Source organism: Bos taurus, chromosome 17, assembly GCF_002263795.3.
Source record: "Bos taurus isolate L1 Dominette 01449 registration number 42190680 breed Hereford chromosome 17, ARS-UCD2.0, whole genome shotgun sequence".
Classification (NCBI taxonomy): domain Eukaryota; kingdom Metazoa; phylum Chordata; class Mammalia; order Artiodactyla; family Bovidae; genus Bos; species Bos taurus.
This window is the reverse complement of record NC_037344.1, coordinates 12,576,337-12,599,101: the sequence shown is the minus strand read 5'-3', so window position 1 is coordinate 12,599,101 and position 22,765 is coordinate 12,576,337. Positions and strand designations below refer to the sequence as shown.

The window sequence follows — 22,765 nt, the reverse complement described above, 5'->3', positions numbered from 1 at the left end:
TAGCATCCAGCACCACAATTCAGAAGCATCATTTCTTCAGTGGTTAGCCTTCTTTATGGTACATCTCTCGCAACTGTACAGGCCTACTAGAAAAACCATAACTTTGACTATATGGACTTTTGTTGGCAAAGTGATGTCTCTGCCTTTTAATATGCTGTCTGGGTTGGTCATAGCTTTTCTTCCAAGGAGCAAGTGTCTTTTCATTTCCTGGCTGCAGTCACTGTCCGAAGTAATTTTGGAGTCCAGGAAAATAAAGTCTGCCACTGTTTCCACTATTTCTCCTTCTGTTTGCCATGAAGTGATGGGACTGGATGCCATGATCTTAGTTTTGGGCTCACTGAAATTATTCCTTTCAATTGCATCTCAGCCATGTGGGGCCAATATCTTGTGTATTTTTTTACATCCTGAGCATCCTTGGGAGTGGCTATAGCCTAATGGCTGCCAGGTCTCCTTCTGGAGTACCCTCAGGGCTTATGTTGGAGGGCTGTGATCCTGATGACTGTTACTTCCTTGTTTACTGATATGACAGGAAATACTCCATTTGTCATGAAGGTCTAATTGCCTAATGCTCCTGGTCTTACACTTTAATTAATGTTTTACTACTCCAAGGAAATACAATTCTCTGTGTCAATAGGTATTATTCATTCTTTCAGTATCTGTGGGTTTTTTTCTTTTTTCTGTATGCAGGCATAGCTTATTAGAACAGCACTCTTTAAAAAACCCGATGTGAACAGTTTTAGAGATGATTTTGCAGACGAACCTGGCCACAGAAATTCAGTTTAACCAGCAACATTTATATGGTTGGGTCTACACCGTCTCCTTTGCTGGGCTCCATTCCTCTACCACCCCCCTCCCCCTCCCACAAAGACCAAAAAAAAAATGTTAGCTTTTGGAAAAATAGTCCCTTAATTGGGGTTGGGCTTTGTGGTCTAAGAAAAAAGGGAGCTGATTGGTTTGTGGAATCACAGTGTTGTAACTGAAAAGTTCCTTGGAATTCATCATGAATAAGTCTGTCAGTTTATTGAGGAAACTCCCAAAGTGTAGGGTTTAGGGACAATCCACATGGCTCATGAGTAAAGGACTAACTCAGAACTGGGGCCTAATGTGGGGAAAGACTTGGACATCAAGTGCTTTATCATGGACAGAAAAAGGAGTCATCAAATTCAGCTCAATCGTAACACATTCTCCATGTTTCTCTCTCTCTCCTGCCTTTTGCCCTGCAGCTAACTCCCTGTCCTGCCTGGGTCTTGCATATTTGGGGAGTTCCAGCCCTTTCTTCCGTCCCTTAACCTAGGCTTCACGCCTTTCTTTCTCTTTTTCCTTCCTTCCTAACCCCCCAGCCCACCCGAGCCCCATCCATGAGATTTTTATTTGGATTTTTAAAATGAAACCAGGTGCTACATAAAACAAAAGCGAAGTAATAACAAGGAAAGACTATCCAACGCCTAAAGAATGTGCTGAGTTTTATGACTCAGGCTGTCCTGGCAAAGAGCTCCAACTTACCCGGAGAGGTGGGTGGGCAAGGGCCATACATGGCAGCCTCAGCCTCCCCAGATAGGCATGGTCAAGGCTGCCCGTGACTCACCGCCCCAAACCAGAGACTCTTGTTCTTTGTGAAACAAGACTTCCCGAGACTAGAGCCAGAGGATCATCACATTTTCCCGAAGAGGCCAGTTCAGGCTGACATAGCAGGGGCCACCCTGAGGTTTGGAGGGGAAGGGAGCCTGGGCAGAAGGCCATCCCTGGGAAAGAAACCAGCTCGATGGACTTGGGCTAGGGTTTTGGTGCCTTGAAGTGATGAGTAAACTGCAAAGTGACAGGAAGTGCAGCAAGAATTGTTCTAGAGACGGTGGCTTGGGAACTCCAGGTGGCAGGAGTGTCTTGGAGGAGGGGAGGGTGGCAATGGTGCCGGGAGCCCACGGTGACGGGGGCGCGGGGCGGGGGGGAGTTCCCCTTGACAAGTGGTGTGAGGTGCGGAGTGCAGCAAAAGTAGATCAGAGGCTGGCAGGGTTTCTGGGGGCTGCCCTGGCTCATGTGATCAGGAGGAGTAGATAAGAGCAGCATATCTACATAAACACCCCAGACACTCAGGCACACATCTTGGAATTCTGAGAATTCTTCTCCAATGAGCACAGTAATGGGCTGAGGTGTACATTTTTTCTGGTCCTAAGGGGCAGGCGGAGAGAGCGGAGAGAGCTAGGGCGCCCGACTCTCCTGGCAGAGTGGGGGGAGGGGGTCTGAACTTGGGGGACAAGGGTCTGTCGCGCTCCCTTCATCACACAGGCCCTGGGTCCAACTGAGGCCCATAGAGCTTCCTCTGGTGTCGGCCACCCCATTGAAGGCTGTCACTTTCTGCACGAGAATGCACCTTGACCGGCATAAATGAGATCCCACGCAGAAGCCTCATGGAGGGCAGCCTGATTTTTCCCTTTTCTTCTTTCTTCTTCCTTCTCCTTGCAGTGGAATACCATGTCAAAAAGCTACAGTGACTATTCTGTAATGGCAGGAAAAGCTCTGCTTAACTTTTTCATTAAAATCTACTTACCTGGAAAAACACAGTCTTTTAAGGACCATGACTACATAAATATTTATAGTGTGAACAGGCGTCACTCTTGGTTCTGAGGGAGAATGGGCTCATTCAGTTTTATTTATGATGTGACACTCCGGTGAATGACATCCGTCATCTGGGTCGGCCCTACACTCCCTTCCACTGAAGCATGTTTATGGAGTGATTATGCCTGCAAATATTTGCTATATTTAGTCCCTCTCCTCCCCTAACCCCCTCTTAGCCTTTTTTTTAACACCCCAAATGAGCAAAAAGCTAAGCTTATGGTCTTGGGAAGATTTGAACCCTAATGACAAGGCGCAGGGGCTGGAACAAGCGGTGCAGAAGCATTTGACGAGTTGGGAGGCAATTAGAGTGGGAAGGATGAGTTATTATAGCATCACCCCCACACGAAGGTGCTTTGTGGGGCCTGCGGCCAACAGGTGAGGGCCCTCAGCGGGGCGTGATGGGTTTTGACAGGTGATGGCCATAGCCCTGAGTGATGAATGCAGATAGATCCCGGTGGAACTTTCCTTCCCAGGCAACTTTCTCGGCACAAGACCTCGCAAGCCCTCAGATTTGTCACCGTGCACCCTGAGGGCTCTGGGGGCAGGGGTTGGTGGGAACTCTGTGACCTCAGCTGGGTCAAGGTTGCTGGGGTAACCCGAGTGGGCCACACCTGGTCTCTGGCTGGGGGCGCTGGAGCTGCCCTCCATCAGCTGTGGAGAAGCGAGGGCCCCCTCTGGCTTCTAGCTTAACAGCTGCACATGTCCGCTCTTGGCATTTCAGGCTAGATCTAGGCTTACTTCAAGGCCCAGTGCCTGCCTCCAGTCAGCTTGGCCACCTATTGTTTATCCTGGGAAGGGCTGGGTCTTGGCAACAGGGCCTGAAGTGGTGCCCGCATTTTATTTTTAGAGATGGGAAAATGCTTGCTTTTTGGCAGCCACTCTTTTTCTGGCACACATCAGGATGGCGTCAAAAAGTCCAAGCGAGAGATTCCAAGCCCTAGATCCATGGTGTGTGTCATCACAGGCAGTAGGACCACGGGCCTCTCAACAGAAGCTTCTGCAGAGCCTGAGATCTCTGGGTCCCACTGGCTTCATCCTGGCGGCACGAGGCCTTTAGTCCTCTACCCTCTTAGCCTGGTCTTCTAATGAGCCCCTCTTCAGAGCCTCAGCTGGCTTGAAATGTTAGAGTTCTTACCTCTCTTCAGCTCCTTCCCTACCAATTCATAGTCTAGTCCAACTTGGTAGACAGAGGAAGAAAAAGCAATCAGCTGCTAAACCTGGCACTCACCACCCCTTCTCAGAGTTGCTGTCATTGTCATCGTGGTGACTGGTGCGAGGCAACCAGCTTCCACAGCAAGAAGAGCGTTACCACCCCCAGGAAGGGCATTTTCAGATTTTATTAGAATTGTTATTTGTTCCAGCATGGTCCATCTCAGAACATATTTGTATAGGTCCTGTGATTACAGCTACTGACAGTTTATCTGAAAGCATTTTGTAAACTGTAACGACATGTTATACAAAGATAAAAAGGAATGGATATAAAAGTAAAGAATTAACTTGCATTTCCGATTTTTCTTTATCCCCAACCTTTTAACAAATTTACTTTTTGACTACAAAAATTAAAAAATGAATATACTCTCCTTTGCCCCCTTGATTACCTTTAGGATTCATTTTTCTTCTTGCTGGAGTGCACCCTCTGGTAGGTTCTGCTCTCTCCACCAGAAAGTATCTGTGGATAATAAATTTTCCTGAGGGCTTTTGTGTCTGAGATGTCGAAACTCTAAGTTCATATTTATTTTTTCTTGAGCATATCAAAGCTATTTGCCCTATTTTTTTTTTTTTTGAAACTGCTATGATTGATCTGACTCATTCTTTTGTAGACTCTTTTAGGACTGTCTTTGTCACCTTGATCTTCTGGAGTTTTATTATGATATCTCTGTGTGTTAATTTAGTTTTTAAGCTTATCCTTCTCAATACTGATAGGCTCTTTCAATCTGAGGGCTCAAGCCTTTAGTTCTAGGATGTGGGGTGCTGAGGAAAAAGCCAGAAAGGTTATATTGACCTGTATAATAAAGTTCTGGGGAGAGAGAAGGGGTCATGTGGCCTGAACATTGGGGGAACTCTAAGGGGTTCTAAAGAGAGGGAGAAGAGTAAGGTTTGGAAGCATCCATTGCCAGCGAGGTGAGGAAAATGTCGTCAGAGGATCTTTAAGATCTTTGGATATACATCAAGAATGTACTCCCTTCTTTGGTATTTTATGAAGAAGCTGAAGCTCGAATTTTTGTTAATTATTTTTTTTTCTGTGAAACTTTTCCTGTGATTTGATGCTGAAACTGAACCACAAGACTCTCTTGAGTTAGTATGAGTTATAGAAACAATTATTTTTTTTATAAAATTTTAAGCAAATACTTTTGTTTCATTCTGTGTCTCTCTCCTCACTGACCTTCTCCCTCTTCTTTTATATAATGAGGAAATGAAATTAGATGCTTCAGTCTTGCGTTTCTCTGTAACTCTCTTTCTCTCTTTGGCTCATCCTTCATCTACCTACCTAAATATTCTTTTTTATGACTAATGGCTTATAAGAAGCATAGGCAAATAGTTGGTTCACTCATTTCTGTAATCTAATTTGTCACCAAGTGAGCTGTCCTGAGCAGATCATAAATTTGGGTAAAGAGGACGGCACAGTGACCAAGCTTATAGCAGGCCAGGACCCTTGGCTTAAGCTCTGGTGTAGGAAGCTCTGCCAACCCCCGCCCCACCCACACCATAGACGCTTACTATTCTAGCCTGAGGAATTCATTCCATAAATTCTCTTGGGCCACCCATTGGAACTGATACGCAGCACACAGGAGGGAGACTTAGGAACGGCTCAACACCAAAGAGCATCTGTGAGCAAACAAAAGCAGGAGATGCAAACAAAATTACATTATTCTTCCATAAACATCATCGTTGGGTCAGTTTTTATCATGTGCATGTCTTACCTTTTGGAAAGCACGGAAGATGGTTAGTAAACATTTTAAAATATGAAGAATATCGGTGCTAACATTAAAGGTCCAAATCCTCCTAGGAGGTTTGGCTTGTGTGGGGGCTGTTTCTTCCACTTCTAATATACACACTAACATGGTTGTTGTGAAGAGACAAGAAGCATATGCAGCCTGTAAACTGAATTACTCACTCTCCTGACTGAACCGTGACTGGGGCTTGAGTGGACTTCCCTGGTAGCTCAGCTGGTGAAGAATCCACCGGGAATGCAGGAGACTCCAGTTCAATTCCTGGGTCGGGAAGATCCCCTGGAGAAGGGATACGCTACCCTAGCATTCATGGGCTTCCCTGGTGGCTCAGCGGTAAAGCATCCACCAGCAATGCGGGAGACCTGGGTTCGATCCTTGGGTTGGGAAGATCCCTTGGAGGAGGGCATGGCAAGCCACTCCAATATTCTTGCCTGGAGAATCCCCATAGACAGAGGAGCCTGGCAGGCCACAGTCCATGGGGTCACAAAGAGTCAGACAGGATTGAGCAACTTAGCACACAGCACACAGGGCTTGAGCAGCCCCAACTACCATGCAGCCCCCGTGCCCAGACAGATTCGGACCTCCTTGTTGGTAGATGCTAGTGGTACTCTCACCAGCATCTGAGACTTTCCTGAGTAAGCAGTAGTGCAGCATAGCCTATGAATACCATTTTGATGTGTCATCCTTTTCAGGCCACTCCATACATAGTGACTGAGCTTGGGAGGTAGATGCCTGCTGGTCTTGGGTTAGCACCAAGATGGGAGTGAACTCTCAAGTGGTAGAAGCCTATGAGGATCAGCTCTGCTGACGTCTGCTCTTCTAGACTGAGGAACTGTTCTTCAGAGATTGTCTAGGACCACCCAGTGATTTGATGTATGACGTAGGGGAGAGAGATTTGGGAAAGGCACCAACATAGCACTGATTATCAGCAGTAGGACCTCAGAGCAAGTGAAGGCGCATGATGTGAGCAAAATTAAGGTCAGAGTCTTCTATTTTTAACGAGTGATCTGTGATCATCTTTTATTTTTTGCCATGCGGCCCTGTGGGATCTTAGTTCCCTGATCAGGGATCGAAATGGCATCCCTTGCATTGGAAGCTCAGAGTCTTAGCCACTGGACCGCTAGGGAAGTCCCTCAGAGTCTTCTGAGAATGTAGGGCAAATAGTGAAAACCATTCATGTGGATCCTCAAGGGAATCGGGTGTTTCTTCAAGCTGCTGTCAGCATTTCTTCTTCTCTGGAGTGCAAGATTTCCTCCACTTTGTGTGTGACCACTGCTCTATCTGTCTGCAGGGAGGGGCGTGTTTTCCAAATTATAGATCTCTTCTGCCTTCCTACAAAAAAAAAAAAAAAAAAGTGACGGTGTGAGGTTTTTAAAACTGCACTTTACTGAAAAAGAACCATGCATTTGCTTTAAATTTTCAGGATACTATATTTTCAATTTTTGGTTACTCTGTAATTGTGTCTTCTCTCTAAATTTCCTTCATCTTCCCACCAACGTTTATGTTAAACAATGAAATACTTTTGTAGGTAAAGACGCTTCTGGAATTTGGTCCCCATGAAGAGAATCCAATTTTATTTATCATTATTCTTTAATAACTTAAAAAGTATTTATTCGGCTGCACCAGGACTTCCTCGCAGCAGCAGAATCTTTAGGTGCAAAGTCTTAGTGTAGTGTGTGGGATCTAGTTCCCCGACCAGGGATTGAACCCAGGCCCCCTGCATTGAGAGCTCAAGTCTTAGCACTGAACCAACAAGGAACTCCTGAGAATCTAATTTTAAAGGGAGAAATTCTGAAATAATCACCACCCCTTGTCTGGAAAATTCAAGTTTTCATAGAACAGGGGCCTACCTCCAGAGAAACATGTGACAAGTATCTGGCAGATGCCATCACTGTAACGCTCTCCCCTTAAAAACCCTTCCATTTTTACTTGCTCTAATTTACTGCTTTAATGGAAGAGCCCACCATGGTGACACACACTCTTGTTTGTCAAAGTGTGAGGCCCTGCCAGATGGTCTTCTTCAGAAGAAATGCTTTCAATATGATAATGTTTATATTTGTGTTTCTGGCATGAATTAATAATTTTCTCATGATATTTAATAAGAAACAGATTATTTCATTTCCAACTCATAAAACCCTGTACCTTTCTTTCCATTATGTCTGATGAGAGTTATTTTCTTCCTGTTGGCAAGCTGGCAGTGGGTACGAGCAAGATTGCTAAGTTGTAGCTCTTTTGCCTCAACTGGAGTGTGTACAGTCCAGAAGGGTTGGAGATCCACTGCTCCATATAAAGGTGGACTTTGCAATGCATCAGAAAGCAACAGTCAGGGTAGCATGAGACCAGGCCTCCAATGTAAACGATCTCTTTTGAATTTCAAGATTAGACCTCCGTGGTGTAGTACTCTGGATGTTGGTAACTGAGTCTGTCCTCTCTGGCCATATCCATCACGTTTTGTTTTGTTTTATTAAAGTTAAAGTCCCTTGGACTGCAAGGAGATCAAACCCATCAATCCTAAAGGAAATCAACCCTGAATATTCACTGGAAGGACTGATGCTGAAGCTGAAGCTCCAATACTTTGGCCACCTGATGCAAAGAGCTGACTCATTGGAAAAGACCCTAATGATGGGAAAGACTGAAGGCAGGAGAAGGGGATGGCAGAGGATGAGATGGTTGGATGGTATCACTGACTCAATGGACATGAGTTTGAGCAAACTCTAGGAGATGGTGAAGAACAGGGAAGCCTGGTGTGCTGCAGTCTATGGGGTCGCAAAGAGTCGGACAGGACTGAGGGACTGAACACAACAAAATTTATTTATTCATTTTTAATTGGAGGATAATTGTTTTACAGTGCTGTATTGGTTTGTTGCAGAGAAGGCAATGGCACCCCACTCCAGTACTCTTGCCTGAAAACTCCCATGGACGGAGGAGCCTGGTAGGCTGCAGTCCATGGGGTCACTAAGAGTCAGACACTACTGGGTGACTTCACTTTCACGTTTCACTTTCATGCATTGGAGAAGGAATGGCAGCCCACTCCAGTGTTCTTGCCTGGAGAATCCCAGGGACGGGGGAGCCTGGTGGGCTGCCGTCTATGGGGTCGCACAGAGTCGGACACGACTGAAGCGACTTAGCAGCAGCGGCAGTGTACTTGGTCACTCAGTCATGTCCAACTCTTTGCGAGCCCATGGGCTGTAGCCCACCAGGCTCCTCTGTCCATGGGATTCTCCAGGCAAGAATACTGCAGTGAGTTGCCATTCTCTTCTCCAGAGGATCTTACCAGCCCAGGGATCGAACCCGGCTTCAGCTTTGCAGGCAGATTCTTTACCGTCTGAGCTAGAGGCAGTTGTATTTAGAAGCACTACTGACTTTTACCCACGCGGCCCATTTCCTGTGGATATGTTTGACAGAAACTTGTCCAGGCAGACAGCAAGAGCAGGGCATGAAGACAGACTGGATGCACTTCAAAGGATGAATTATACCAGAAAATGATGTGGGAAATTGGTGTGGAGTGTGGCTGGGATTCTAGATTACTCTTCTCTTCTTCAAAGGACTGTGAAGTGGAGATCAGGAGAGGTTAGGGCTCCCCGAGAGGGAAGGGAGGGTTCAACATCTTTGGGCAAGTATGAGGCACATGTGATTTTTTTCTTTCACTGTCAAAGTTAATAGGGCTTCCCTGGTGGCTCAGTGGTAAAGAACTCGCCTGCCAGTGCGGGAGATGTGGGTTCAATCTCTGGGTCGGGAAGATCCCTGGAGAAGGAAGTAGCAACTCACTCCAGTATTCTTGCCTGGGAAACCCCGTGGACAGAGGCACCTGGTGGGCTACAGTCCATGGAGTCACAAAGAGTTGGACCCGACTTAATGACTAAACAACAACAACCAAACTTGATACGAGGGTAGATTCTTCTCCTTGTCACCAGCTGCTCACCAGCAATTCATTCTGGAACATGTTGGAATTTGCTTTCCATCCCTAACCTGTCACTGACACTGCATCCTGAAAGATCACCGGGGCCGGCAGATCATCGGTCAAGGCTGTGGGATTCAACCTCAACCGCCTCTTCCTTGGGGATTTTGTTTAGAGGACCCTCTCACCACAGCTCCCTGAAGTGCTGTGCTCTGCCGTGGGTTCTCTAATTGTTGCTCTTTGGTCTCCCGTGGTGCCTTCCCGTCCTTCCCCTGGGAAATTGGCATCTCCCAAGATTCTGTCTTTGGTGCATTTGCTGCTGTTGCTCTTGCTGCCGTGGTGTTATCACCTGCCCCACTGGCTCCAAAAACCATCTTTGGGCCTACAAGCCTGATCATGAGCTTTGTTTGAGCTCTAGAATAACACTTTCCACAACCTTTACGACCCAAGAATGACCTACTCAGAGAGGAAATTACTTCTAGACCTTTGGCAAGGATGCTGAGGCCCTGCACCCAGATGTTAAGAGGGGAAAGACAGGAGAGATTCATAAAATACTTGGCAGATAAAATGAACAGGACTTTGATGCATTAGCTGTCCAAAGAAAGGGAACAAGAGAAAGGAAGAGAAGAGATAGAAGGGGGCAAAGTTGACCCCTGTAGCTCAGGTAACTTGGAGGGTGGGTGTCCCTTATTGATCTAGTGCAGTGATCCCCAACCTTTTTGGCACCATGGACTGGTTTTGTGGAAGAGAGAGTTTCCACTGACTGGGGGCGGGGGGATGGTTTGAGGAAGATTCAGGCGTGTTACATTTGTTGTGCACTTCACTTCTATTATTATGACATCAGCTCCACCTTGGATCACAGGCATTAGATTGCGCGGAGGCTGGGGACCCCCGGTCTAAAGAGACGCGGTTAAGCGGCACATCTCAGGGAGAAGATGGTGGTTTCGGTGTAGCGTATCTGAACCTACCACGTCTCTCTGCCCTTTTCATCCTCCTTCCCTGTAGCACCTCTAGGATTATCTTCCTAAAATACAGGTCAGATCCTGCCATTGTCCTTCTCAATGTATTTTCCTAGTTCTTGTTAACTAGAGAGTCATTTGGATGTTCAGACTCCTTAACAAGGGACTCAAAGCCCTACCCAAGCTGGCTTTGTTTGGTTTCATTATCATCTTCTAGCACAACAGAGCCCGCCATGCGGTTTCTCACCTTCTTGCTTTTCCTCAAGCTGTTCTCTCAATCTGGAATGCCCTCCCCACTCTTCCCGCCTCGGAGAATACGACTCAGTCTTGAGACTGCAGTTGGCTTTCTCCGTTCCCCAGAAAGCCTCCTGTCACCCTGGTTGTAAGTAGTCGCTCTTTATTCAATATTTCTATAGCAATATATGCGTAGTTTTTTCCTGGTATTATAGTGCATTTGCTCAAATGTGCATTTCTTCTGTGGGTTGGCAGACACTTTAAAAGGGGCTTCCCAGGTGGCTCAGTGGTAAAGAATCTGCCTGCCAATGCAGGAGATGTGGGTTCCATCTCTGGGTCAGGAAGATCCCCTGGAGGAGGAAATGACAACCCACTCCAGTATTCTTGCCTGGAAAATCGCATGGACAGAGGAGCTTGGCAGGCTACAGTCCATAGGGTTGCAAAAGAGTTGGACACAACTTAATGACTGAGCACAGCACATCCCAGCAAATGCCTAAATATTAGGGACTATGTCTCATTTATCCGTTTCTTACCAGCTGCCAGCACATAACTTTCCACGTATCGATGGCTCACTAAATAATGAAAGAAAAGGAGAGAAATTGGTCAAGGTTAGAGTGGAAGTGCAGTCTGGGGTATGGGGGAAGAAGTGATGGGTTGTACAGGCTTGCTTTAGAACCTGGAGACTGGGTTGGAAACTCTGGGTTGTGGAGAACAGATGCAGAGAGTAATAATGAGGGAGGCAGTGGATTATGGGTAATGTGAGGGGTTCGTATATAAAGGCAGGATCCCGTGACACCAAATCATAGTGAAAGGGTTAGTCCCTGAGTCGTGTCCAACTCTTTGCGACCCCATGGACCGTAGTCTGCCAGCCTCCTCTGTCCATGGGGTTTTCCAAGTGAGAATACTGGAGTGGGCAGCCATTCCCTTCTCCAGGGGATCTTCCCAACCCAGGGATCAAACCCAGGTCTCCCGCATTGCAGGCAGATTCTTTACCATCTGAGCCAGCAGGAAAGCCCCACAAAATCGTGGGTGAACACAATTTAGCCTATCTTATGGGCAGACAGGCCAAATTATAATGTCCCTTCATCAACAGGGAATTTTTATTCTGCCCATTTAAAAAGACACATAGCCTCGTTGTGTAACCAAAACCCTTGCATATTCGGTGATGGCTGCTGGGTCTTTGTCTGATGCCATAAAAAGATGGGACCTTGACCAATAGTATGATGATGACCCATTGCTATGCCCATTTCCTTAATTGTAGAAAAGATAGGTAAGCGGGTATTCTCTTAATAAGATTTCTTCGACCCTTAATTATTCTTTTCACATGATACTCTTTCATTAGCCTGTATTTATTTTTAGCAGCACAAAGGAAGAACGAAAAATATTATCTTTTAATAGTGTGAATCCCAGAATAAAACAATTCACGGCCTTCCCTCTGGCTGCTCTCACACAAATGCATGTCTATTATGTTCGTATCTGCACTGAACGCTGTGCGTGCTGTGCGTGTTCTGTGTCACCGTGCGTAGCCCAATCTTCCTTAGTAAAAGGACCGCCAGTTGTGGGTTGTTGGTGCTCTTTGGTCTCTTAGACATGTCTGACTCTTTGGCAGCCCCATGGACTGCGGCCCACCAGGCTCCTCTGTTCAAGGGATTCTCCAGGCAAGAATACTGGAGTGGGTTGCCATTTCCTTCTCCAGGGGATCCTGCATTGGCAGGCAGGTTCTCTACAGTTGAGCCACCAGGTAAAGCCCAATTGTGAGTTACAGGTGGAAGAAAAAAAAAAGATGAAATACCTTTCAATTTTCAATTGGGGGCTTCCCTGGTGGTCCAGTGGTTAAGAATCCACCTTGCAGTTCAAGGGACATTGGTTCGATCCCTGGTCCAGGAAGATCCCACATGACTGTGGAGCAAGTCAGCCCACGCACTAGAACTACTGAACCCACGCACTGCAGCTACGGAAGCTTGCGTGCCTAGGGCCCACGTTCCGCAACAAGAGAAGCCACGGCGAAGAGAAGCCCACACACCGCAAGGAAGAGTAGCCCCTCCTTCACAATTAGAGAAGCCCCATGCGCAGCCAGAAGACGAAATAAATAAATCTCCACCAAAGTTTTCAATTAGCTGTTTTCCACGAGAACAGATACCTCCTGTTCAGCCCCACGTTCGTTCCTCTGGGAGGTACGAGCATAAAGAAAATGCCAGGTGAACGCAACTCCTTCATTCTTAGCTGGGCTCTGGCTGCCAGCCCGTTTATTGGACCAGCGTTCATGATCAGCTAGGACCTCCGAGAGCCACCAGGATGCCTTTTGCTTGGGCTTGAGGCTGGCCGCGAAGCCTGAGGCGCGGCTGCTCTTCCCTGGCTTCGTGGGGCTCTCACGCGGCTTTCCCAGTCTAGGAGGCTCTCTGAGGTGGGGGACAGCCCATGTCCCCGTCAAGCAATTTCCTCTCAGTCAAGTCCTGGAAGGACTCAGTCTCATTAGAGAAATCAAAAGGCGAACGCCAAAGGAGGAAGGGCTCTAAAGAGATTTTATAGTTTCTCTCTGGCTATACAGGTGGGAGAGCCTTTACTAATACCTGCTTCTCAGGTCCACCTCTTTCCTTTCGTAGCACCACAAGCCAACACTGTCTTGGTTCTTTCCAGCTTCCAGTGGGGGAACGGAGAAGGTCTTCAGGTGAACCTAACAGGTTGGATGCACAGCCAACATTGGTTTAGAGGCTAATAAAGGGATGTCAACGTTTATGCCAAATATGACGATGTTATCAGATACCAATGGCTCTGCATCTCACAGACTTACCTGCTTTTTTCCAGCCTTCGCTGCAGCAACCAACTCCGGTCAGGTGTGGTTGACAGCACCTCCCCTCAGCTTCACCAACAGTCTCTTCCATGCTGCACCATTGGCTTCTTTGCCGCCTCTGTGGCTGTCTGTGGGGAACTTCTCAGTCATTCCAAACCATGGGCAAAGCCGGAAGTGCAAGGGAACTGACACACACCTCGGCTGCTCGGGCGCCTTCTCCCTTCTCTCGTGTGACTTGTCAATCCTGAGACATTTTCACACAGCTCCTCAGGAGGTTCCCACGGTGACTCAATGCCAGTTCTTCACTGCAGCAACTGTCTTGCCAAAGCGTCCTGGGATTGGCTTTCCCCTCTTACCTGCTTCACTCTTTCTAGTTTCCCACTTTTGTTTCTGGAATTACTTCCGAAAAAAAATCTCAGGGTTCAGCTTTTTAGGGGAACCCAGAAAACACTGAGATAAAAGAAGGGGGCAAACTATAAATACTGATCAAACTCATTGTGTGGAGAATGTTCTAACAGACCTTCTATTTGAAGAGGGACATAAGGGAACGAGGGGGCTTGATTGTCCTTTGTAACACACACTGCGAAGTCTGTGGACCACTAATTAGAAATTGCAGTTAAAAATAGAAGAACTCTAAAGGCAAGTGATGACATTTCCTATCTAGAAATCTTTGAGACTGGAGCGACATCATTCTGGGATTCAGGCTGGAGGATGGCTAGATAAACGTCCCTGGTTCTAGCCCTGTGTTTGCTCTTACTTGTCTGATGAGGGGCATAGGTCAGTCATTTTCCTATGTCTCTGGAAAGCACGTGTTGTCTTCCCATCCAATGAACGTTCCTGTAAGCATTGATAATGTGCTTAGAGTCCTTGGGTCCAGAGTCTTTCTAAACAAGTGGCAAAATGAGAAGAATATATTCTTTAGGTTAAAACTAAAGTGCCTTTCCTTACCTTTTAAAAGAAAACCGTTTGCTCTTCTCCAGAAAACACCCGACACGTGGTCGGCAGAGCACTTAGCAGTCACAGCGGCACCAGGTGGAGGCTGGAAGCAAGTGGTGGGAAAGGGAGGGGGTGGAGTGAGAGGCGTGCTGATGGCCGGGGGAAGCCTTTCCATGCCACCTGGCCACCCCCAATCCTCTAAGCAGATTAAGTACCCATAGTTAGGTGAAGCATTTTGTTGTTTAATTGCTGAGTCCGACTCTGCGACCCCACGGACTCCTCTGTCCGACCCCCACCAAGCTCCTCTGTCCATGGGATTCTCCAGGCAAGAATACTGGAGTGGGTTGCCATTTCTTTCTCCAAGGCATCGTCCCCACCCAGCAATCGAACCCGCGTCTCCTGCTTGGCAGGCAGATTCTTTACCACCTGAGCCCCCTGGGAAGCCCAAGCCACCCTCAAGATGACTGCAGACAATCCAAGCATGATGCCTAATGTTTAATCAGAAGACATACATTTTAGGTCTCCCAAATCCTGAAGTGGGCAAAATATATTATTAGGCATTGTTTTCTCCCTTAAGTCTGTTGTGGTTTGAAAATGTTGAGGTGCCATTATTGCTGTAACTGCCTTGCGAGGGTTCTGTTTGGTGACCACTTTTGCTTCAGACTGACTTTTGCTTGTTCAGCAAGAGTCATGGGATCATCATACATGTTATCTGTTAGGGTGGGAAGGGATCTTAGAGACCATCTAGTTCAATCTTTCTTTTTATAAGGTGCTTCCGAGTCAGACTTCAAACTCAGGTGATCTAACTCCACGGGAATGTGTTTTGTGGTTGGAAAACACGTTCTTCTCTGTCATCCAGACATTCTCACTAAAGAGGCTGGAAGACCACCTCTAGGGACTGGTGTAGGGGAAAATAATTGAAGTATGAACTGAGATAGATTCTCTGCTCAAGTTCTATAATTCCATTGAAAACGAATTAACTTACACTTACCTTAACTCCATCAGAAAGGAATTCCAAGGCAATATAGCAATTGACTTTCCCTTTCTCCTTTGCAGCTCCTACCAACATGAGCAGGATTTACATTTTCCTGTTTTACAGATCCAGCTGGCAAGAATTATGAATGGGAGAACAGCTAACTCATAAAGAAGAGGCCCTGATGGATAACCTCAGACCATTCAGACCTTGGACAGAAGAAGAATGGGCCCCTTGGTCCATAGAGCCACACTTTATTTACCCCAGGGCCAGCATTATGGGCATTTGCTTTCTTAGTGAATTTTAATTACTTGCAAAATAAACCTCATTTTGTGTGGGATTCTTCTGTTCTGGGAGTTTTAGACGTAAGAGTGTTGTCTGGGGTCTCTTGAACATCTGAGGTCGGTGACACCTTGGAACGCAGTCTGAATCCCAAGAGTATGCTTTGATTCTGTGAGTTTTGCTCACAGGTCTTAAGGCACTGTTGGGAAGGATTCCCGTTTGGCCTTCTCTTAGTGGGCTTTTCAGGTGGTGCTGGTAGTAAGGAACCTGCCTGCCAATGCAGGAGATGAGGTTTCCATCCCTGTGTTGGGAAGATGCCCTGGGGGAGGGCATGGCAACCCACTCCAGTATTCTTGCCTGGAAAATCCCACAGAGGAACCTGGCGGGCTACAGTCCATGGGCTCACAGAATTGGACATGACTGAAGCAACTTGGCACGCACGAATGAAAAAACTGATGAAGTTGTGTTTATTTTGTATGCGCCCCCGGGCTGCTTACGGACCACTGCCAACAGATGCGATCACTCAGCTGCCGTCCCCTTCCACTGCCCTCTCTCCTTCTGTACGAGTTACCCCCAAGGACTGAACGCACCGAGGTGACTTGATTCTGCGTTTGGGCCACTAAGATGTGCCTTCTGCTGCAAGTCCTTCATGAGCCCCGTGTGACCTTTGGCAGCCAGGGGCTCTCATGTGACGCTTCTGACTGTGGGTATGGAGGTACCAGTGGTCATCAAGCCTTGACACCTCTCCTTGTTCCCATGACCAGTGCTGTGGCTCTGTGAAGTGGTCAAGGACAGTTTCTGGTGTCCACCATATGGGGCCAGTCAGCTGTAGACTCTATAGAAAATGTGGTCTTGAGTCTTAGCTTACAGTCTATTTAACAAGACAGGCGTAAAAGGATGTATGATCTTGGGTGAAATTCCAACAGGGGCCACATAGCTGGGTGGGGGTGCCGGGGTCCCCGAGCATCGATCTGAGTACATGATGATGGAAGGGGATGAGGCCTGTCCTGTCCTGGATGGCTCCCATCCCATCCACTTTTCAACATTACTGAAAGCTCATTAGCAGGAGAAACGACTAACAAACTGATGATTATTTTCTTTCTATTTCTGGCTTTTCTCAACCAAAGGGAAAATGTGAGGTAGATGTGAAATCTAAGGGAAAAAAATACATACACAAAATGAGATGTCATGTCTGCCTGTAGTGCTAGCAAAAAGCAAAGAAGTCTGAGTTATTTTAGTGTTTTCAATAAACACCAAACACAACTGAATATTTGAATCAAGGGAGAGAGGATTATTCAGTCTCCTAAGAGTTACTGGATGAAAACACGAAGGGGAGTATAGTGTCTGATTAATGATTGGCCGTTTTCAAAGTGGCTTCTCCTACATTATCTCATTTTATAAAAAGTAAATTTCATCTTTTACATGTTAAAGTGAAGCAGTTTTTAATTTCTTGTAAGTAAAGGATATTAATAAGCAAGTTGTGAACCAGCAGATTCTCTTCTGCTGCATTGCATTTTTCATCAACCATCACCGATTCACGGGGATGTTCTAACAACTTTATTTTTTTCTTTTTTTTCTAACAGAACTTTAAAATGGTGTTTTAAAAAATTGTTTGCATTTATCAGTGTGTTTGCTCGCTCTATGTCACTCTCACTTGCTTTCTCTCTTTTGGGCTCAGTTTCTTTCTCCAGTACCTTCCTTTGAATGGGGACCTAGAACTTGCATTCGGATAGATTATTATTTAGCTTATAAAACATACCACTTATTACAGTTCTTATAGTTGCTAGACTTCATTAAGACAAATAGAATTACTCATCTGTAGTCCCCTCTTTGGCTATGGGGTCAATAAAATGCTGTTAAGCAGGAGAGGGTAAGGCTGGTGTACACTTTCCAGTGTCACGAAGTATTTTCTGGAAGGAGCCAGCTTGCAGCTGTACTGATGGATGAGACGGTCTCAATACTAATGGCCTTGAATGATTTACATAATAGCAGTTTGCATTAGAACCATGGCTGTTCAAAACTTGCATTTGCAATAGTTGTAACTAGTAGCGAACATTTCCTAGGGCTTCCCTGGTAGCTCAGACAGTAAAGAATCTGCCTGCAGTACAGGAGATCCGAGTTCAATCCCTGGGTTGGGAAGATCCCCTGGAGAAAGGAATGGAAACCCACTCCAGTATTCTTGCCTGGAGAATTCATGGACAGAGGAGGCTGGTGGGCTACAGACCATGGGGTTGCAAAGAGTCAGACATGACTTGGAGACTAAACTTGCCTAAAACACACTGAAATTCGAATATCAGAACACAGCAAGACAAAACTCAGATTAATAAGTAGCCAAGAATGGCACTCAAGAAAGAAAAAGAAACAAGAGTATAGCCAACCTTTTTTTTTTTTAATTAGAGTATATTATACTTCCAAACTGGATACACTAGAAATTGGCAATGCAACATAAGATGCAAAGGAATATACCAGTTACTGTCAAAATGACCCTGTACAGCCTTGTAATGCAAAAAGCTTTATACAATACAAATTTTCAGTAATGTACATAAACCTTGACAGTATGATCATCTGAACATAATACGAGGAGTTAAAAAAAGGAGAGAAGAAAGTGCAGAGAACTCTAACTGTATCACTATATGGAAAAATAAGCTAGCTTTCATTGAAGAATGCATAGTGAAAACAGAATCAAAGTTAGTTGGCAGGTGACTATCTCAAAGACGTTAGTGTTTTACACGGAAAGGATATCTATGGAATACATCCTTCCCTGAGTATCAAACTGCAAACCAAATTCAGGGGTATGTATTACCTCAGTGGAATCTGAAAAATGCTGTAGATTTTTCTTTATTAATAACAATAATAATAATATAAAAAGTCAAACAAACTCCAAACACACCTTTTCTCACTCAGAAAACTTTTATAATTTACCAGAAAGATTGATGACTCTTTCCAAAGTGCTAAAAAAGTTGCCCAATTACATTAAGCATCACTAAGTCATTCAAATCCGAGTTCAGTGGCACACATCTGAGCGGTAACCGTCTCCTTCCAACACCCCTCTTGATCGTGAAAGTTTTACCCTAGGACCTCGTATTGCACAAGTGGCACGCTGTAAAATCCGCAGTCCTGTCAGGGCCGCCCTTCAGGTTTCAACCTGCCGTTGCTCACGCGGGGCTCGCCCTCCTGCCAGCCTCTGTGGGTTCCCCATGGCCCTCCTTCACTGAACTTGAATTACTGAACTTGCAATTGTGAAAAGCAGGTGACTAGCCAAGTGGCACATTCTTCAGCACATGGGGGTAAAGACGTGACTTGGAAAAAACACCAACCCACCCACAAGCCCGGTATTCTTGGAGTGTATTGTCCATACCTGTCTACAGTGCCTTTGACTGAAACACTGACAGGGCGACGCTGAGTGACATTTCAAACGTGGCCAAGAACAGGCGTCTCTGCTGGAGAACGACCCAGGGAGCGGGAGCTTCCCGCCCTCGCTGGCTCGGCCTCCCCGCCCCCGGGGACAGCTCCTTAGTGTAAACAGGCTTGCCAGGGCTGGGTGACTGGCAAGGGGAGCGGGGCACACCTGCCAGGTCTGGGGGAGGAAGGGTGGGTGTGGGGGAGGAGCGTGTGTGGACAGAAGGTGCAGACTTCCGGCTTCCTGCACTTTGTACAAGGGGGAGCTTTCGGGGAAGCAAACCGACTAGAGGAAGAAAATTCGGGATGCTTTTATTTCCCTCCGGATGAAAACAGATGGAAAAAAAAAATCCCACCTCTAGGGTAACACATGATGGAAAACAGCAACGCAGTAAGAAAGCATTCCTCCTGTACACCAGTTCTTCACAGATAAATAATATATAAACTTTATATTCCAAACTTCCCATTATCATACAAAGCACATTTCTTCCTGCTTTTTTAGCCTGTTTCATACTGGAAATTCTGTTGTCTTAAAAATACAAGCCATTAACATGTTTAGCCAAAGATTCTTTTCTTTTTACATCACCCCTGACTTTTTAAGAATAGCGAGGGGTTGTACAACCAATCCACACCTGCTTCTTGCTGCAATAAAGTGCTGCACATAAGTTGCCATTTTAATGACCACAAAATAAGAGCTTTAAATAAGTATAAAGTTAGCCTCCTAGCAGGTTATATCTACCAGGCGTTAACAAAATGGAATACAGAATTACTAATAACATGGAGAACACCGCTATAGCCAGACAATTTGCAAACACAATGGAAACGTCTCAGGGGCATAAACTGAACGGTAGGACTAAACAGCACCTTTTTGTTGGGTTGTTATATGTCAAAGAGGTTATGACAAAAGTTTCAAACATACAGTCTACTCATTCCATAAAAAAGGTACATTTTCTTCCTTTTATGTTACTTTTTTTTGCAGATGAGAAACAAAAGCTAGTGCAAGACCAAAGCACTGTGCAAAACTGCCGTTTCTTTTTTTTTTTTTTAGTCTGAGCATTTATACCCAGAATTTATCCAAACCCCTTTTAATCTCCTTGGCTGGATTTATCAACCATAAAAATTTTCACTCATACACTGTTTTTTCTTTTCCTGCAAACAAATGGTAACCACTGACTTAATACATCACATATATATATATTTTTTTAATCTGCCCTTAAAAAATGATGCAGTGTGTGTACCATACACATTGCATACATATGGACACACACACAAAACACACTTGAGTTTTGTGATGTCAGCTGCAGTGCTGCAAGCTATTTCTTCCAGGTGGGGCTCTCGATTGCTCTCTTCATAACCAGAGACGCGAGCACAAGATCTCCAGGACTCTGGAGAAATCGCAGGCAGCACTGAGTTGTCTACCATTCCTTCATCGAGTAAGCACCAGGCCCTACCACTCTGCAGCCACAAAATAGAGAGGGGAAAGGTGATGAAGGAGCTCCGGGAGGGAATGCAGCGCATGAACCACCCAGGAGGGCAAACAATGCTCATCGCTGTCAAAGAAGCCAGTACAAAGAAGGTGCAAATGTCATGGCACACGACACGGCTGTCTCTTTCCGAATCCACAAACGCCCACATGCCCCATTCGCCCAACAGAAAACAAAATGCACCGGTATGGAAGCTTACAAGTGCTGATTGCTATTAAGGACACTCTCTTTAGGGTGTAACAAGACAGGTTTCCTTTCAAAGTAAGGAGAAGGGCCGAGAGTGGGAGTGGGTGGCTGGGGAGGCATGCCTCTGAAGGTAGACGGTGCAGTAGGTCACCTCTCTGAAGACTGGATAAAGCAGCTTTCAGGTCAATGCAATAGGTATACACACAGAGCCAATTCTCTATTCCTTACTAAAGATATACAGTACACGTGGTTCAGACCCGGGCGGGCCTGTAGGTTTTTGCAGCAACGTACACCTGCTGGGGTTGTGTTTTAAGTTTCGCGGGTTTTGTCTTTTTTTTGTCTGTCTCTGTCTCTTGGTTTTTGGTACGGAGCCCGGCTGCCCTCAGACAGTCTCGGCTCTCTCTCTCAGTCCCAGGTAGGCCAGGAAGGAGTGTTTGGGCGAGGGGATGCTGGGCGGCGCAGTCTGAGGTCGGGGAGGGTGGAATGTGAGATCCAATTGGTTCTTGGGGTATAACATCGTCAAGGGAATGAGATGGGCGAAATCCGAGTTCCGGTACTTGTCAAAGCGCAGAGGGGAGCCGTTCAAGGGCATGGCCTTGAGTGCCAGGTTGGGCTCGGAGCCGCCGCCGCCTCCGCTGTGGGCGGCCGACAGGGCCACGGTCTGCAGAGCGTGGGAGGCGGACATGACCGACAGCGGAGACAGCAGGTGGCGGGCGCTCCCGACCACCAGCAGCGGGGCCCCGGGGCCGCCGGCGTCCTGGGAGGCCGGGGCCGGGCCCTTCTTGTCCTCCTCCGGGCTGTCCGCGCTCTGGTGCTTCTTGACGTGGCGGCTGAAGACGAAGGGGTGAGTGGTCTTGAACAGGCACTCTTCGCAGCTGAAGGTCTGGCGCGGGGCGTGCTTCAGCTTCTTGTGCAGGTTGAGATTGTCCTTGCGTTTGCAGCTGTAGCTGCACTGGTCACAGTGGAAGGGCCGCTCCCCGGTGTGCACGCGCACGTGCTCGATGAGCTTGTTGGCGGTCTTGGACAGGTAGCCGCACTGGTCGCACTTGTAGTGGTTGCCCAGGCGATGCGCGCGGGTGTGCGTCTCCAGCTCCAGCTGGTTGGCCTTCACCGTCTGGCAGATCCGGCACTTGTACTCCATCTTGTAGTGGGTCTTCACGTGGCACTCCATGGCGGCGGGGCGGTTGGTGGAATAAATGCAGAATGGGCACCTGCCGGGGGAGGGGGGAAGCAAGGACGGGAGAGGGTCAGCCCCGCGGGGTCCGGGGGGGTACCCTCCCCGGCTGCTCCCCGCCTCGCCAGCCTGCCCTCGGCCGCCCTCCCGGCTCCGAAACCCGACCTGGCCCCTGCCCAACCCAGCCCTGCTGCCTCCTGAGGACCCTCGGTGGCTCTGCTGCGGACAGAGCCATCCCTTGGCCTGCTCGGGGACGGGGGTCTCCTGGCTGCACTGGCGGATGCCAGCCCCCAGGAAGGGGAGCAGAGCCAGCGCCGGGTTGGCGGGGCACCCAGCTAAGCTGTTCTCCCCTCCAGTCCCCGCCCCACCCCCCCGCCCCCGCCCGGCCCCTCGGAGCCCTCCCCGCCCCCGACCGGCCAGGGCCGAGGGCTCACCCTCAAGACCTCCCCTCTAGATGGGAGCAACACAAAGAATCGACTTTTCATGCACCACACCAAGCACACGCAGAAAGGCTAAGAGTTTTGAAGAACAGCTTATAGGGGAGAGCTACCTCCAGCAAACAGAGAGTCGTAGGGGTCAGAATCGTGCTGATTAAAGGGTGGTTAGGATTGAGAAGGCCTGTGTGTGTGTGTGTGCGTGTGGGAGCAAGTGTGCTGTAGATACAGAGATCTGGACTCCTAAAACCTGTCTCTCCTACAGCACTGGGTCTCCATCAGGGAAGGGAGGTGAGAACCGTCACTGGGGCTCAGGAGAAGACCCACCCACCAGCCTGTCTAGGAATGAGGGATGGGGGAGGGAGACAGCTGCTATCTGGACCTTGAAGACATCATTAATGCATTATTAATGATCAATGTTATTACATCATGGAAATAATAGTCATCCAAA

The 22,765-nt window shown here is 47.2% G+C and overlaps 2 protein-coding genes across 10 annotated transcripts in view; one reads left to right on the top strand and one right to left on the bottom strand.

Moving 5' to 3' along the window:
* C17H4orf51 (chromosome 17 C4orf51 homolog) overlaps nt 1–15,695 on the top strand; it is a 50,291-nt gene extending 34,596 nt beyond the window's left edge. For all 4 annotated transcript variants that reach the window (XM_059876246.1, XM_059876245.1, XM_003587122.6 and 1 more), the window contains one exon: nt 15,482–15,695. Coding sequence is in view for 1 of the 4 variants with exons in the window: in XM_003587122.6 (XP_003587170.1) it covers nt 15,482–15,526 (45 nt within the window). In the remaining 3 variants the exon portion in view is untranslated. The remainder of the gene's footprint in view (nt 1–15,481) is intronic.
* A 2,310-nt stretch (nt 15,696–18,005) lies between these two features.
* Nucleotides 18,006–22,765, bottom strand: part of ZNF827 (zinc finger protein 827) — a 193,467-nt gene continuing 188,707 nt past the window's right edge. For 2 of the 6 annotated variants that reach the window (XM_015475366.3, XM_015475367.3), the window contains exon 14: nt 18,006–21,917. In XM_015475366.3, the coding sequence (XP_015330852.2) occupies nt 21,089–21,917 (829 nt within the window). In that variant the 3' untranslated portion in view covers nt 18,006–21,088. The remainder of the gene's footprint in view (nt 21,918–22,765) is intronic. The other 4 variants (XM_059876244.1, XM_059876239.1, XM_059876241.1 and 1 more) reach the window with 3 other exon arrangements.